The sequence below is a fragment of the Denticeps clupeoides genome, chromosome 7 (assembly GCF_900700375.1).
Source record: "Denticeps clupeoides chromosome 7, fDenClu1.1, whole genome shotgun sequence".
Lineage (NCBI taxonomy): Eukaryota > Metazoa > Chordata > Actinopteri > Clupeiformes > Denticipitidae > Denticeps > Denticeps clupeoides.
In genome coordinates this window covers 17,572,046-17,589,382 of record NC_041713.1, presented here as the reverse complement: position 1 = coordinate 17,589,382, position 17,337 = coordinate 17,572,046, and the positions used below count along the sequence as shown (strand labels likewise).

At 44.4% G+C, this 17,337-nt stretch overlaps 3 protein-coding genes across 4 annotated transcripts; 1 reads left to right on the top strand and 2 right to left on the bottom strand.

Moving 5' to 3' along the window:
• Window positions 1-90: 90 nt before the first annotated feature.
• colgalt1a (collagen beta(1-O)galactosyltransferase 1a) lies at window positions 91-7,803 on the bottom strand. The gene is made up of 12 exons (XM_028986606.1): window positions 7,526-7,803; window positions 6,447-6,557; window positions 5,929-6,046; window positions 4,922-5,056; window positions 3,064-3,268; window positions 2,792-2,911; window positions 2,627-2,703; window positions 2,441-2,547; window positions 2,211-2,343; window positions 2,010-2,137; window positions 1,726-1,932; window positions 91-991 (listed from the first exon to the last, which is right to left on the bottom strand). Exons 1-12 carry the CDS (start codon window positions 7,729-7,731, stop codon window positions 724-726), a joined length of 1,815 nt encoding a protein of 604 aa, XP_028842439.1. The 5' UTR covers window positions 7,732-7,803; the 3' UTR covers window positions 91-723.
• A 186-nt stretch (window positions 7,804-7,989) lies between these two features.
• Window positions 7,990-10,908, bottom strand: pgls (6-phosphogluconolactonase). Of its 2 annotated transcripts, none has more exons than XM_028987173.1 (7): window positions 10,834-10,908; window positions 10,652-10,730; window positions 10,307-10,579; window positions 10,126-10,233; window positions 9,572-9,673; window positions 8,600-8,740; window positions 7,990-8,479 (listed from the first exon to the last, which is right to left on the bottom strand). In XM_028987173.1, exons 3-7 carry the CDS (start codon window positions 10,571-10,573, stop codon window positions 8,333-8,335), a joined length of 765 nt encoding a protein of 254 aa, XP_028843006.1. In that variant the 5' UTR covers window positions 10,574-10,579; window positions 10,652-10,730; window positions 10,834-10,908; the 3' UTR covers window positions 7,990-8,332. The 2 variants fall into 2 exon arrangements, with proteins under 2 accessions (XP_028843006.1, XP_028843007.1); XM_028987174.1 differs by having other exon boundaries at window positions 10,689-10,730; window positions 10,834-10,875.
• A 1,811-nt stretch (window positions 10,909-12,719) lies between these two features.
• Window positions 12,720-16,611, top strand: LOC114794066 (zinc finger protein 629). Its single transcript, XM_028986354.1, has 4 exons — window positions 12,720-13,114; window positions 13,198-13,282; window positions 14,877-14,973; window positions 15,059-16,611. The coding sequence occupies exons 1-4, from the start codon at window positions 12,876-12,878 to the stop codon at window positions 15,727-15,729; spliced, it is 1,092 nt and encodes a 363-aa protein (XP_028842187.1). The 5' UTR covers window positions 12,720-12,875; the 3' UTR covers window positions 15,730-16,611.
• Window positions 16,612-17,337: the final 726 nt, after the last annotated feature.

The window sequence follows — 17,337 nt, the reverse complement described above, 5'->3', positions numbered from 1 at the left end:
GTAGTCAATAACTTGGTCTGCTTTCACATTAAAACAATTGTTAAATATAGAGGAGACATTCAGAATTCCCATTAAAGACAAATGATCATGTCACAAATAAAAAAGTTTAAACAAAAACAAATCAGTAAAGTAACAGACACATTAAAGTGGATAAACAGTCAACGCTGACTAGTGGACAAAAGTACACAGTGCATATACATGGTCAACATCTAAAAATAACAAAACTTTCAAAACTGCCTATTTGGTTCGAGCTGAAATGTGAAGGGTTAAATTAAGGGCCACCTTTATAGAGGGTCAAGCAATAGCATTTCATTTAGGGACTAGTTTCAAATGGTGGTGGAATTACTCTAATTTTCCCTTTAAATGGAAATAAATAAAACCACAAACAAAAGAATGTAGTTAGCAGCAACATAAAGAGCGATTAATGTTATTGCTAATCTGCAGCGTTCTAGGGTAAACAGGAGTATGATCTGATGATAACTGAATTGTCATTTTACATGCAAATTAAGAAATTCTGCAGCATTGCATATGGAATAAGGCATTAGTGTATATTCAAGTATATTCCAAGACGTGAGAATAAAAAAATGAAATAAGGCACATTGTTGTGAAAAGGCACTTGCATGTTGACATTGGTTAAAAAAAAAAGAAAAAAGAAGAAATTCATGAGGCATCAACAATACCTCTCATTGCTGTGCTTTATAGCAGTGGTCCAGCCTGCACCTTTCAGAGTTCATCATGGACGGCGTGGTCGAACTCAGACTGAAATACGTCCGAGTTCTGTGCCTCAGATCTGAGCTTTGCTTGTTTTCTGGCCTTAGCGGATTTGGCCCTGTCCCAGTCCGTCCGCCTTTTGTCATTGTCCCACATGGTGGACGTCTCAGTGTCACTGATGTATCCGGGGTCTCCGGTGTAGTGGGTTGGGAAGACTAACAGAGGTTCAGCTGAGAAGGCCTTCAGGTCCCTCGTTTCATACTGCTCCATATAATCAGAACTGAAGAGATGAGGAGTGAGAGAGAGAGAGAGAGAAAGATTGAGAGCAACCCAGAAAGTGACTCTGTGGACTGATGGCAGTGTGGTTGGTGCGTGGGTTACATAAAGCCAAAGAAATCCCACATGGACACAATATTGGTCAGCTCTGTTGTGCCATGTGGTTTTAGCACACACATCTTGACTGGCCCACAGATATCCTGTATTGGACATTACTGACAAAAAAAAGAGGGTTTGAATTATGCCCTGGTAAAATTTAGCCAAACGTGACTATAGGATTAGCAGGGATAGGAATAAAGAAAACGTCCAGGATAGCTTTGGGTCAAATGGGTAGCTGTATCAATGACATGCTTTGGCAGCCCACATTAGGCACACATTTGACCATAGTCGGAAGTGTGGGCCCTGCTTGAGGCTATAATAGAAGCTACACTATAAACTTGAGCCTCTTGGGGAATTAAGAGAGCCATGTACTGGAAAACAGAAGCATCTGTATTAAGGCACTCTCCAGACATGAAGCTAATATTCTACTATGAGTCAAATTAACTTGATTGATCCTGTTTTGACATCGTCATTGATTGTTTAAAAATGAATAAATACATAACTACAGTTTCACCAATACATTAATATGGCCATATTAACTACAAGAGCGTCAAATTGGGCCCACACTGAAAATTGATAAATGTGGGTATGCCACTACACCATTACATCGAACTCAAAAGTAACAAGATAAGAACTTACACTGGATGTTTGTTAAACATGATTGGTAGAAATTCATCCACAGGTAGCATCTTCTTCAGAGGCTCTGCTCTGAGGAGCTTCTTGGCACCCTGCAGTGACATCATGTATCCCAGCGTCCAATAGGAATAGTCAGCCTGCACCAGATTGTGAATGTTGGGTACTGCCTTCTCTCTGTGATCCACCTGCATCCTCTTTCTCCCAATGTAGCTAAGAGACATCCAAATTAAAAGACAAAATTAGCATCTGGTCTGGCAGACAGATGCGTATCATGAGGGAGAACTCACATGAGATCCCAGTCCAAGCCTTCACTCTCCACCTCCCTCATTAGGTTTTGCAGGCGCCTCTTGAAGAAAACCTCAAATCGCAGATCATCCTCTAGCACAAGTGTGGTCTTCAGGCCCCGAGCTACAATCTTAACAACGAGTCATAATGATGACGTGGACTTGAGTTTCCACACAAGGACAGGACTTGAATACATTCCTTACCTCTTTCCAAATGTTGTAGTGAGACAGGAAGCAGCCCAGCTCTCCTTTGGTTAGGGGGCGGCCATGATATGGGTCACTGTAGCCAGGCAGCATGTGAATTCCCATGTCATGGATCTCACTGACATTCAGCGCTCTGGGGCAAAATGATATAAAACAGTGCAGAACATGACATTTGCACTCTCCTTGTTTGAGGCTCTTAACTGAGCTCCAACAACAATTGTCCAACGCACTTTCCGTCCACAGCATCCACAATTTCACAGGCAATCTCCTGCTCATGAAGTGCCCTCAGCATACGTTCCCGGCGGTCAGTCCTACGCTTCAAATTTATCATGAAAACCTGCAAGGACAAGTTGCACATGGGGATTAGGAACTCTTAAGAGCTCAAGGTGACAGTAAATAATTTCTATTAAACAAACCTCATCAAAGCCTAATTTGTCTGGGTGTCTGACGGGGGCAGGAAGGTACTTTGATGGCTCCACTGGGGCATTCCTTACTACAGAGAGAGGAGGAAGAAGAAACTCATCTTCCCTTAACATGTGGCCCTTAATGACTGTACGGTCACAATAATACACCACGCTCACCATTGACTTCTAGTACTGAATGAATGAAACTCTCTTCTTCATCCTTCAAGCTGTTATGGGCGCGCAGTGGGGTAGGCAAATACCCAAAGGTTTCTCTGTTGAGGATGAACATCTGAACATCTGAAGAGAGACAGAGATGCAAATATACAGAAGATATTCGTTTATGCTATTCTGTTTTGGAATAAAAATATTCAGTTCATTTTTTTGCATTTATTTTGATTAAAGTCAGATGTTGTTATAAAAAGCCCAGTAATGCATGTTAAGATTGTTACCTGCCATGCGAGCTGAAAAAGCAAAAATGATGATGTCATCGAAAGGCCAGTTGTACTCTGGGTGAGGTGGGTTAAAAGCCAGCAGCCTGGAAGCCTCCTTCCGTAAATCTATCATGAAGGTGGAGTGCACCATTGGAACTGCAAAGCAACCCTTCCGAAGTTGCTTGCGCATCGGTATGTAGGCAGGGGTGCGCTTGTAGTATCCCTACAATGGGTGAGATTGTGTTTTTCATCTATAGATATTTTGTGGCATGGACTTTACACATAACAGTTAACCCATTGCAACTGAATTTAGCCTTTAGTATGCATCAATGATATTTATGTATTTATTTTTAAAAAAACCCATTCAGACATTTTGGGAGGATGAGGGTAAATATTTGACAAGCACTTTAAGGTGTTGTAGGATTTGGTTCATGCATATTATTTTAGGATTTGGTTCATGCACATATTTTTAACACTCAGTGATGACAAATGCATGGTTTTATGCATATATACATTGGGTATGGAAAGAATTCAGACCCCCTTAGATTCTTCACTCTTTTTTTATATTGCAGCCATTTGCTAAAATAATTTAAGTAAATTTTTCCCTCATTAATGTACACACAGCACCCTATATTGACAGAAAACACAGAATTGTTGACATTTTAGCTGATTTATTAACAAAGAAAAACACATGGTCCTAAGTATTCAGACCCTTTGCTCAGTATGTAGTAGACGCTCCCCTTTGATCTAATACAGCCATGAGTCCTTTTGGAAAAGATGCAACAAGTTTTTTACATTTGGATTTGGGGATCCACCATGCTTCACTTTTGGGACTGTATTTGACAAGTGAAGAGCAGTGCCTGGTTTCCTCCACACATACCACTTACAATTAAGGCCAAAAAGTTATATTGGTCTCATCAGACCATAGAATCTTATTTCTCATCATCTTCAGGTGTTTTTTTTTTAGCAAACTTGATGCAAGGAGAGGCTTCCGTCGGGCAACTCTTCCATAAAGCCCCGACTGGTGGAGGGCTGCAGTGATGGTTGACGTTCTACAACTTTCTCCCATCTCCCGCCTGCATCTCTGAAGCTCAGCCACAGTGATCTTTAGGTTCTTCTTTACCTCTCTCACAAGGCTCTTCTCCTCCGATAGCTCAGTTTGGCCAGATGGCCAGCTCTAGGAAGGGTTCTGGTCATCCCAAACGTTGTACATTTTTTTTGCAACCTTTGCCAGATCTGTGCTTTGCCACAACTCTGAGCTCTTTGACCTCATGAATCTCATTTGGTCTGACGTGCATTGTGAGCTGTAAGGTCTTATATAGACAGGGGTGTGGTTTTCTTAGTCAAGTTCAGTCAGTATAATCAAACACAGCTGGACTCAAATGAAGGTGTAGAACCATCTCAAGGATGATCAGGGGAAATGGACAGCACCTCAGTTAAATATATGAGTTTCACAGCAAAGGGTCAGAATACTTATGACCATTTTAGCAAATGGCTGCTATATAACAAAGGGTGAAAAATTTAGGGGGGGGGGTCGTCTGAATACTTTCCGTACCCAGTGTGTGTGTGTATGTATATATATTTTGCAAAACTTTCCAATTAAAAGTAAGCATGCGATTTTACTCAAGTCTAAATGTACAGCAACAACAATCAAAAGAACAACTATAGAGCCAATGTATTTTCATATTTCCTGCTTCTCACTCTCAAAAGACACCTACCATACATTAACTGGGAAAAGGTCAGTCACATTGATGCATTCATAGCATGTTTTGAGTATCTTCATTGGTGCAGAAGTTGGAAGTGAAAGAAGACACAGTATCACAAAGAAGCAAGAAAGCAGAACCACGTTGGCCACTGGAGTTTAAACGTTCAGTACCTGCATGGTCATTCCACACCAGAAGTTCGAATAAGCAGCACGTGACTCTAGCATAGGAGCCACAATGGTTTTATTCTCCCTTATGAGCTTCCAAAGCACATCCGGATTGGTCAAAAGGTTGTCACAGTCGACAATCTAAAAGGTGGGCACACACACAAACACATATTGCACTATTTATACAGTCAAGAATGACATAAATACTGGTTTTCACAAAGTTTGCTGCTTGTGTTTTTATTATGGCAATTTACATAAACTCCAGAATGTTATGAAAAGTGATCAGATGAATTGAAAAAGTCCCTCTTTGCCATGAAAATGAACTTTAAAAATTTTGAAAGTGAATGTTTTCACTTTCACGTCATGAAAGTGATAAAAAAGTTAATGTCATTGTGAAAAACAGCACAGCACACGGCGCACACAGCAAAATGTGTCCTCTGCTATTAACCCATCACCCTTGGTTAGCAGTGGGCAGCCATGACAGGCACCCAGGGAACAGTATGTGGGGACAGGGCTTTGTTCAGTGGCCCAGAAGTTGATTGACAGCATGTCAGGGCAAACTGCAGATATGGGCTCTTTCATAAACTTGAGATAATAGTCAATAAAAATTCTTGTAATTATACTTCAATACACCACAGAAAAAACTGACAAAAAGATCTACAACACAGAAGCAGCAAAACCAGTATTTATGTAATTCTCAAAACCTTCGGCCACGAATGTACGTAAAAACTTTAGTTACATTTACATTTACAGCATTTATCAATCGCCCATATCCAAAGTAACTTACAATCAGGGGGGACCGTTCTCCCCTGGAGCAACTTAGGGTTAAGTGTCTTGCTCAGGGACACAATGGTAGTAAGCAGTATTTGAACCTGGGTCTTCTGGTTCATAGGCGAATGTATTACCCACTAGGCTACTACCACCCCTTGTTCAGGAGCCACCACTTGTTCATTTTCTGCTGTTGAGCTGTTCATGTTCTGTTCATGTTCTGTTAAAAGAACCGAGCTTCCTACCATGAAATAGTCAGCCCACATGTCACGGGCGGCCTCCAGTGCAGCCTGGCGCAGCTTCATCAGATGAGCGTAGCGGTGGTCTGTCCATTGCTTGGGCCCCTCTTCACCTTGATATGACCTGTGGGTTCAGAAATGATCCATAATGAAATTTTAGTCTTTCAGTGAGATATTCTTTTCATGGTAATCCACCTTGAAGACTTGCTTCAAATGGCACAGATAATTATAATAATTTAAATAGTACACTGTTCACAGTGATATCACAGATACTTTAAAATGTTTTATTTTGTGGTACTCCATGTCATGACATTTTGCAACCATATTATAATCCTAACCCACAGCCTTCTCTCCAAAATCAGAGTATCAGCCACCATTTTTCTGGACTGTTTAGTTATTTGACTTGGAACCCCTGACATATTCCTGTAGACCCCATGCTGGGATCCACTGGAATAAACCATGTCCAACCACCTTTCAAACCTCAAGAACCCTGAAATAAAGCAAGAAAGCCTATCTGGCCATACCTGGGTTTCTCCTGAGGCCGCCATTCCACGTTGTGGTAGAGCTTCTGTACCTTGAGGAGCCAATCCCGGAGCAGGGCAGTGGTGTTGTCAACATTGTGGTCAGTAGCCACCCTTTCCCAAAAAAACAAAAACAAAAAAAAATCATTCAATGTTGTTCTTCCTTCCACAAGCCACTGTTCCTGAATGCAGTCAATATTGTTTGTACAGAAATAATGAATAAAAAAATGTATGCATCTTCTCCAAAGACCTCTGCAGCGCTAAAAACTAGGCGTGGATACAGTAGGTGGAGTATAATATTACAGTACAATGCCACAGCACCCCATTACAAGCCTTCATCTGGGTCACATATTGCATGGAGAGGCCGTGGGAAAAAGTCCTCCGTGCTGTTCTCAAACAAAGAATCCCAAGTGATGTTACGTTCCCTGCCGTTTCTCCGCCACTAGTCCTGTCACCGTGACACCGGCCAGGTCTACCGCCTGTGCTGGGCGTACAGCAGACCGGTGGACCGGACACACGGGTGGACGGAGCATCACGCAAAGCCAAAGCTGAACCCTACGGCATGTGCCGGAGCTGTGAAGTCTTTCCGTCCCAGGGCGTCGTGCCAGAACCAGACGAAGCGAGTCCAGCCGGGCCCAAGAACTCGCCTGAGATAAATGCTGCTGGACGAAGGAGGAGAAGAAGAAAAAAAAAAACACACCACACGCCTCACACCGCTTCCACAGGCTTTCAATCTTCCCAGACTTCCCAGACTGGCCGACAGATGCTCACAGACCTGAACTTGGCGGATGAAATGAGACAGATGAAGAGCAGGACTGATGGGGGACGAGTGACCAGGATCATGAGTTATCTCCAGTTCACTTAAGCACTTCTGTATAATAATTAAGCAGGTGGAGAAGAGTTATTCATTCTTAAGCCAAGATGAACTGCATTATCTGTTCGTCCTAATAGTGTGGTGAAATAAAGCAGAAATCGTGGTTCCAAATCTTTTTTTTGGGGTTTGTTTTAAGTAAAAGAAAACTGTTGCCGTCAAGCCAGCAGTGGCGATAGAAGGACAGCGGCAGTCTCGCCGAACCTCATACCAGAGAGCGACGCGCTCCTTCGGGTAGTTCAGGCGCTCGACGGTCCCCAGGACGTAGGGCAGCGAGTGCTCCGAGTTGCGGCAGATGAGCGCCAGCAGCAGCCGCGGCGCCAGCAGCGGGGACTCGGGGCTCCAGCGCTCCTCCGAGAAGTAACCCCGAGCCGGTCCGAGCAGCCAGGCGACAGGCAGCAGGGCGGCGGCGCGCATTGCAGACGCGACAGTCCGCGGAATGGGGGACTGAAGGGGAAAGCCTGGAGGTTTTGTGGGGAGAGATTTGTGTCGGCCGACAAGAAACCGGGGAAGTGACACCGCTCCAGGGCGCGTCTGTTAAAGGGGAAGCTCAGCGCGGTTAAAGGAGAGGAGTTCTCGCCATAAACCTGAAGCTACATCTACTCAGTCCGGGGCATTATACATATCTCAAAATGTGAATTCTAGAGAAAAATAAAAGACAATTCACTCGTCAAATAGGAGTTGTAAGAATTTTACTTGAGTCAAACACAAAACAGAGCATTTCAAAAGGAAACCAAAGATGCAGTCCACGTGTCTTGGTGGTCAGATGTCCAGTAAACAGGTTTATAGTTTACATACATTTTTGAGCATCCATCTAGATATGAACCAGTCCATTTTCCAATCCAGAGCAACATTCTACAGGCTGCACACAGAACTGCATGGAAACCTTTACCGGACCCTGAACGAAGTGACTGCCCTGCGGCGGCATCCTTCAGAGATCCTTCGTTTCAGCACGCACACCACGGGACATGCCACCAGTCTGCAGGTGAAGCGTCCCCGCGCATTCCTCTCCGCTCTGCTACAGCTTCGCACCCGGCCCCGGCCTTTCCACCGAAAGCGTTAAGGCCGCCGCTGCGGGTTCATCTACGAGCCACAGAAGTTCTCCCTGACTGGGGGAGACACAAGCTGCTGGTAGAGCTGGGGTGACCCCACCCTCCAACACTTGCTGTAAGACACAGGTAGTTTTAGAAAACGGCTGGGAAGGGGAAGAAAAACTGCACACGAAACGGCTTTGAATTTAGTTTCGTGCATTAGTGAAAACATACAAGATCAACGTCACAGGTACCTTGAGGACAGGAGCTTTGCTCCCTCCTGTGGACACAAAAACCACACAGCGGGCAGCGTTTACCACAGGAAAGGTCATGGTCACGCGACAAGGAGGAGGTTTTGGGGAGTCACTGATGGGGGCCACCGTCTTCATGGTTTCCTTCAGAGCAAATTTTATTTTAAGAGAAGATAAGAAGATCAGTAAATACATAAAAAAATTATTTGTGAAAATGTACAGAGTGGATATATACACATATTGCATATAAGAAAAATGGAAACGGTGTTCTGGTTGTGTGCTTGTTGTATATGACACCGGTTGGCAGGGAAGACCACAGCCCCACATCGTGGGTGCCGCAGTCTGCCATGGAACTGTTAAGGATCTGCAGCTCCTGATTCATAATTAAAAAAAAAAAAAAAAACTTTCTTAATCAAAATAAAAAGGCTCAGAATACCATCTACAAATTTAAAAATCATTCATCTGATATAGTTCAGGCATATCTTAAAAGACAGGCATCAGACAGACAAGGTGAATTTTTCTGTATGTCTGACATGCCGTAGTTCAGTTTATACTGCAGTATACTTTATACTGCAAAAAATTGTAATTAAATTAGCGTCTAGCCTGATGGAAGTAAAAAATACATTTGTGCTAATTTTGGGGAAATTCTCTTGTTGGACAAAGCATGAAAAATGGGGGGTATATCTCCACATCTCCATTCTAGCCACTGCAGGACCATAGACAGGTGAGGGGAACTTGTATTAAATGTTAAATAATCTCACAAAGTGACATTTTCATAATAGGGGACCTTAAAGTGCACCTCACTTTTGGATTGATTTCAAGAATGTTCTGAGGCTGACCCAGTGATGTTCCATGTTAACATTTAGGAAAAGAGTTTTGTATCCACCTATCGGAATGACATGCATATGGTATTTGGTAGTTGGCCTTAAAATTCAGACATAAGGTATTCAAATATATCGCCATTCACGCATTTACCTGCAAAATGGGGTGGTCAGGGAAGAGGGAGCAAGTGTGTCCATCGGGTCCCATTCCCAGCAGCAGCATATCAAACATGGGGATCTGGTCATCTGGGAACGTCTATAATTTAAAGACAAAAACTTTACACCTGGTGATTTTGTAAGTTTGCCCATTTACAAAGAAATGATCAGGTGCTAATTATTAGGGGTCCTAGACAATATTGATACAGCAACATATCGTGATATTTTACATAATGATATTGTATCGATACAGGGACATCAAAAATCAATGTTTTGTATACAAATTTAGTCCAAAATTCAGTTATGTTGTTATGGCTCAATTATTAATGTAATGTGATCCACACAGATCATACACGGCATCTTGTACATCAGCTCTGTTTTTACATTTTCAGTGAACTGTACAGTATCACAATATATCATGATATAAACACATCATGATATGTGATACGTATCGCATTGTTGCCAATACACACCGCCACTAATCAGCAGGAAATCCCTACGCTATATTATGACTTTGACGTAGGGGTGAAATGAAATGAAAACTGACGCCACCTGCTTCAACTTGTGAGCATAGTCTTCTGCACATTCTTCCACAGGTAAAGAGTGATTAATTGCCAAAATGTGCTCCTTGGGAATGTTGAGTTTGGGAAAAAGTTGACTCTGAAAGGTGATCAACAGAGAATCCCATTACATACGTTTATTTTAGAATACGGCCAGGTCAGTGTGCAGTTACCTTGTAAAGTCCATAGGTGCTTTCAGGGTCATCAAAAGGAACCACCCTTTCATCACAGAAGCCCACCAGCCATCGGCTGCAGTCCAGGTTGGGTAGTGCGGGCAACTCTTTGCTGAGCATCGACACCAAACTCCCTCCAGACAGACCCAAGGAGAAACGACTTCCGCCCTGGCCGAGGACCTTCTCGGCCCGGCTGGACACCAGCTCGGCCAGCGCAGGGCCGAGCTCAGCCGAGGAGGGGAACACCACGACCCTTCGGTCCGTCATGGCGAACTAGGGAACAAAAACGGAGTCATGCGACGTGACTAACCCTCCATATCCGTGTCGTGCAGAATGGTTACTGACTGGGGCGGCGAGGTGAGGTCAGGTGTCGCTGCTGCACCTTCGGTGGATAAATCCTAACGCCTGAGAAGAGTGCCCAAATCTGAAGGTTAAAGGTTCGAGTGGATGGATGAATCAGTTAATGTGAGATCGGCAAACAATAAAAACACAAAAACCTTCTTATCAGACAAAAACAACGTGGGTACCGTTCAGATGCGCTCTGTCGGCTTTTCCGTGTGAACTTTCCCTGCTCCCGCCTCCAAACCCTCGTTCGACTTCTTCAACCAATCAGGTGAACACATTACACCGCTGCATTCTGGGAGCTGTAGTCGTGAGGCTTATCTGTGTTGCCATGTTAAAACACAGGGGAAACTGTGTTGTGACGTCATAAATGCTTCACTTTTATTCCATGTATTTATCGCGTTCACTATCATCTACGATTTATGTGGTGAATTACATGTGCTTAATTTGTGCATTACATGCTTTATGCGTTATTCATTTTGCACAACTCATGAAATATCGTGAATAGGAAATGTCACAGTTAATCAGGAGCACTGACAAAATAGTTATTTAAAACTGTGGGCCAAAAAATGTTCAATATGATGCCACGAGTTTGGTACACCTATCCTTGTTCAGTTTGGCCCATTCCTCTATGCAGCACCTCTCAAGCGCCATCCGGTTGGATGGGAACCGTCGGTGAACAGACATTTTAAGATCTACAGAGATTCATGAATGAATGGCTCTGGCTGGGCCACTCAAGGCCATTCACAGAGTTGTCCTGAAGCCATTCCTTTGATATCTTGACTGTGTGGTTAGGTCCTTGTCAAGCTGGAAGATGAACCATTGTTCAACAGCGTTCTGGAGCAGGTTTTCATCCAGGATGTCTCTGTACATTGCTGCAGTCATCTTACCCTCTATCCTGACTAGTCTCCCAGTTCCTGCAGCTGAAAAACATCCCCACAGCATGATGCTGCCACCACCATGCTTCACTGTAGGGATGGTATTGGCCTGCTGATGAGCGGTGCCTGGTTTCCTCCAAACATTGAACTCGAGGTGAGCTGCCATGTGTTTTTTACTATGTGTCATGTGTCTTGTGTCTGGCCACTCTGTATTTTTAGATTAGATTTTTTTTAGATTCAACTTTATTGTCATTACACATGTACAAGTACAGGGCAACGAAATGTAGTTTAGGTCTAACCAGAAGTGCAATAAGCAGCAAGTGCAGGATACAGTTCAAATAAGTTAAGTTATATATATATACATAAAGTGATATGTGCTATACATAAGGTGATATGTGCAGTACAAAGTGATATGTTTATCGCGTTCACTATCATCTAGGATTTGTGTGGTGAATTACATGTGCTTAATTTTTATATTCTGTATGCGTTATTGATTTTGCACAACTCATGAAATGCCATGAATAGAATGTCACATTTAACCAGGAGCCCTGAAAAAATAGATGTTTAAAACTGTGGGCCAAAAAATGCGATGCACCACACAATTCAATATGTCCTTTCAATTTTCCAACGATTTAATAAAACAGCACGTATTCCTTTGTAAACCGTGGTAAGTGTTGTAGTCGTGTTACCACCGATCCTCTAGGTGGAAGACATCTGAGGCGTGCAGTATGACTCCGCTAAACAGCGCAGCGCTGGTAGAAAACAGGCTGTCTCATGTTGCCAGATCGGGGAAAAGCACACCGTTTACTGTCGTCTGCGGTTTCGAGTTACTTCCCAGCGCACTGTTTTTGTAATAATGTTTTTATTACAGTAACAGTGTATGACACATACAACGATGATTAAATTAATGATTCATGGAAAAAAAGAAACTAGACCAAATGAAATTGGTCATATAGTACAACACAGAAAAACTGTTTATAAGACAAATCCCATACACCGTACAAATGTATGAAACATTGCAAGAACAGATAAAGGATGAAGCTGGTGGGTGGGCAACTCGGGACCAGTTCCATTTTTTTCTATAAATATCTAATTGTACCAAACGTCAAAACGTCATATCTATATTATACAAATGATGATTTGTGAAGATTTTTTACCTTAGTGGAGAGTTTTTAGGATTGGAATCTGACATCGCAACCTGGCAACCGTGCCAGTCGGCAACTTTCACGCCATGTTTCAGAAACACGGACTACCGCGGATTACCCGCTAATAAACACATTACTGCGCGGCGCGGCGCACTTTGTCCGAACTCGAGTTGCCCGAAACGATGATCTAGGAGGCCCGCGAACATGTCTGCCCTGGTCTCCTTCCACTCCCGGTTGATGTCCATCATGGACACTCTGGCGAAAACCGCGGCGTTCGAGATCGGCCAACTTGTGGACCTGGAGATGTGCCGCAGCCGGGCCGAGGTCGCCGCGCTCCGGAGCAAACTGCGGCTCATGGAGACGCTGCTGTGGAACGTTGGAGGGCCGTCGCGCCACGTCTGCGGGGAAGCCCCCCGGGACCGGGACCGGGACGTGGTGAAAAGGTGCGTTCCTGGTCGTGGCGCTTGCGTGGGTCCCCGGTGTCACGCGTGACGCGGTGAATTGCTGTTTGCTGCGCTTTGTGTAGAGAAGCGGCGCGTGGGAGGCAGTGGGACGGATTGGATGCCCCCCCAGTCCGGGACGAGGGTTTTCCTGGGAGTCACGACGAAGAAGTAAGTTTTACCGCCACTGACACATCGGACTCACATTTACGCAAAGTGTTCACAGCACATCACCTTTTGCACATGTTGTAATGTTACAGCCTTATTTCAAAATGGGTTTAAATGCATTTTCCATTCGGAATTCTACACACGAAATGTTTACTCAGTTTTCCTCATTGTCGTGCATTTGGAAAAACGTCAAGTAATCCCACGTATATAAGTATTCGCAGTCTTTGCTCAACACTTACTCAGTCCGTTTGAATACGATGCCACGGGTTTGGTACACCTATCCTTGTCCAGTTTGGCCCGTTCCTCTATGCAGCACCTCTCAAGCGCCATCCGGTTGGATGGGGAGCGTCGGTGAACAGACATTTTAAGATCTATAGAGATTCATGAATGAATGGCTCTGGCTGGGCCACTCAAGGCCATTCACAGTGTTGTCCTGAAGACGGTCCTTTGTCCAGCTGAAAGATGAACCATCGTTGATGAACAGCGTTCTGGAGCAGGTTTTCATCCAGGATGTCTCTGTACGTTGCTGCAGTCATCGGTCCCTCTATCCTGACTAGTCTCCCAGTTCCTGCAGCTGAAAAACATCCCCGCAGCATGATGCTGCCACCACCATGCTTCACTGTAGGGGTGGTATTGGCCTGCTGATGAGCGGTGCCTGCTTTCCTCCAAACATTGAACACCAAAGAGTTATCAGACCAGAGAATTTTGTTTTGTATGGTCTGAGAGTCCTTCAGGTGCCTTTTGGCAAACTCCAGGTGAACTGTGTTTTTTTTTTAACTAAGGAGTATCTTCCGTCTGGCCATTCTGCCACACAGGCCTTATTTGTGGATTGCTGTAGAGATGTTTGTCCTTGTAGAGGGTTGTTCTTGGTCCACTGAGGACAGAGTGACCATCGAATTCTTGGTCACCTCCCTGACTAAAGCCCTTCTGCCCTGATCGCTCAGTTTAGGCGGCCGGCCAGCTGAAGTAAGAGTCCTGGTGGTTTTGAACTTCTTCCTCTTACGGGGACATTGGGACCTTTAAAACAGCTGACATTTTTCTTTAACCTTCCCCAGGTCTACAGACAATTCCTTTGACTTCATGCTTGGTTTGTCTCTGACATGAACTGTCAACTGTGGGACCTTCTATATATATACTGGTGTGTGTCTTTCCAAATCAGGTCAAATGAACCGTTTTATCCACAGATGGACTCCAATTAAGCCTCAGAAACATCTCAAGGACGATCAGGGGAACCAGGGGAGCTCAATTTTCAGCTTCATGGCAAAGGCTGTGAATACTTATGTACATGTGCTTATTTGTAATACATTTGCCGAAACATCAAGTGAACTTTTTTCACATCCAAAATGTGGAAAGATGTGTGTACTCTGGATACTTTCCGGATGCACTGTACCATCACAAACCTCAAAATTTTCAATTTGCAACTATTTATAATCGTACAACATCATTGATGGCTGCAGTCTGACTGTATAATGGGTAGTGAACTTCCATATATTTAGAATATTTGATTATGTATGGCTTTATTCTATGTACCTTGATAACTACCTCAATAAGTAAATAATTGCTTCGTTTTATGTTTGGAGTATTAAAGTTCTCTCAGTGTGTAGGTCAGCCTCAGCAGGTTCTCGTCAAGGAGGAGCCTTGTGACGAGGAACCGCTCAGCGAGATAAGGGCTGGACGGAGCATCGGTGTAGACGGTAGGTGAGACGTGCATTTACGGCAATAGCGCATAGTGATGCACCCGCGTGTAGGACGGCAGTAAAGATCGCTTCTTCCTCGTAGGAGGGATTGGGACTTTAGAAAGAGGGAAGACGGCCTCTGGTGGACTTCAGGACGCCCCTCGTCCTTCTTCGGCTTTCGGGAGTTCAGCAGAGACATTTTCATTCACACACCCAGAGAAGCAGGAAGTGAAGGTGTCGCCAAACCCCATTATGCCAAATCAGGAGAAAAAGGCCACGCCCGTCAGCGCCAGCCCCCCGCAAGCTCTCCAGAGGCTGAACTTGGCGAAGAACCTGCGGGGCCACAGCGCGGCCGCGTTCGCCAGCGACAAGCGCTTCCCCTGCACGCACTGCGGGAAGCGCTTCCGCTGCTTCAGCCAGCTGGAGATACACCAGAGGAGCCACACCGGCGAGAAGCCCTTCCGGTGCACGCTGTGCGGGAAGCGCTACGCCCAGAAGGGCCACCTGTACACGCATCAGCGCACCCACACCGGAGAGAAGCCCTACCGCTGCCTGGTCTGCGGCAAGGGCTTCATTCAGAAATGTACCCTGGACATGCACCACCGGACCCACACGGGCGAGAAGCCTTTCCTCTGTGTGCGCTGCGGCAAGGGCTTCACCAAAAAGTGCAACCTTAAGAAGCACCTGTCGGTCCATGCCGACGTGAGCAGCGGCGCACGTAGTCCGCCCGACGCCCCGGGCCACCGGCGGGATCGGCTGGCCGCTGCCCTCTGACCTTTTTTTTACAGACTTGCGTACAGCCTCAATCCACGCTTTCTAACCGCCATTTCCAAGCCTGTACATGCGCCATAAGATGGCTTATTTCTCAACGTGGGCGTGGGGCTTTCCAAGCCCAACACCCTCCACGTTCCACCTGTTAATAAAGTAGATCAGCGATTACTGTAACCCGACACCCCCCCCCCCCCCCCCACATTTTACTACCAAGCAGGGAAAATACAGCATTGTGGATGATGGTTTTCTTGCAACAAAGTGCTTTTTTTACGGCGTTACCATTAACAACGCATTGGGAACCTGACCATTATTGGCCCTGTTGGCTTGTTGTAGCGGAGAGGAGGAAAGTTACGTGTCATTATTACGTATTTACTACGCAGGTAAAGTCGCGTGGGCTTGTTCCTTTTCACATTAAGACACAGTAATACAAACTGGTTTTACGATCCTCTATTTTTTTTTTTTTTTTTTTTGGGCGCCCCCTGGATGGATGGAGTAGTCACAGTGAAGCCAAGCACTACAAATTCTTCATCATATTCCCTCGACCTTACCTTTCGGGAGACGTACGTTTGTCTCATTTTCTCCGCCTCCGCCGGTTTGTTCGGTGCACTTTATATATCCTGCGTGCTCTCTGCGGCAAAAAAAGAAAAAAACGTGCCACGTATTCACACGCGCAAACCTCCCCCTATATGAGAAGCACATGATACGACACATCAGACATCTGTTTTCTGTTTATAGAAAGATGGGACAGGCCACTATTGGAGGGATTATTTTAGGATTTCTTGTAGTGTCTGCACATCGTATTAGACATTAAGTGTGAATATGATAATCTGGTAAGCTTCCAAGTTGATCATGTTCATAATAAAATGAGCATTTCTCACATTGTAATTGTTGTATGTCTGTGTATTATTGGACCGTGACCCTAACTGAGCCTGGATTTACAGTTCCTTCAAAATTTGCTGATGCTGTGTCTAAACCTCAAATCTGTCCCCATCAACATAGGAACAATACATGCAGACGGGCCTTATTACGGAAATAAATCATTTATATTCATTCGATCTAACCACATGAAATCAAAACCATCATGATAAAATCGAAATATCTTGTGAAACATAATCATTAGTATTATGACCATCTTCTTTACTTGAACCCTTTATTCAAAAATGTATCTGTGCCTTCTATGATGTTGAAATATTTAAGAATTTTTATGCAATATTTCCTATAAAAGTTCATTTACTTTAGAATACCTAGTGGTGGCCTAGCGGATAAAAAATGTACTCATATCTGGAAGCTTGTGTGTTCAAATCTTGAGCAAAGTACCATTCCCTCAGGGTTATGGGTTAAATGCACCGTGTGCATCATGGGGCAGCGGTGGCCTGGTTAAGGTTAAGGAAGCGGCCCTGTAATCGAATTCCAATCCGCCAAGGTCACGATCCCCACACACTGCTTCCCGGGCGCCTGTCATGGCTGAGGACACACTGTGTGCTGTCGTGTGTATCACAATGACAATCACTTCACAATCACAATGACAAACTAATCCCTTTTACTTCACTTAAAGGAAGAGGGAAATAAATAACACTCACATGTCCATTTCATCATTTAAAGCAAAAAAAA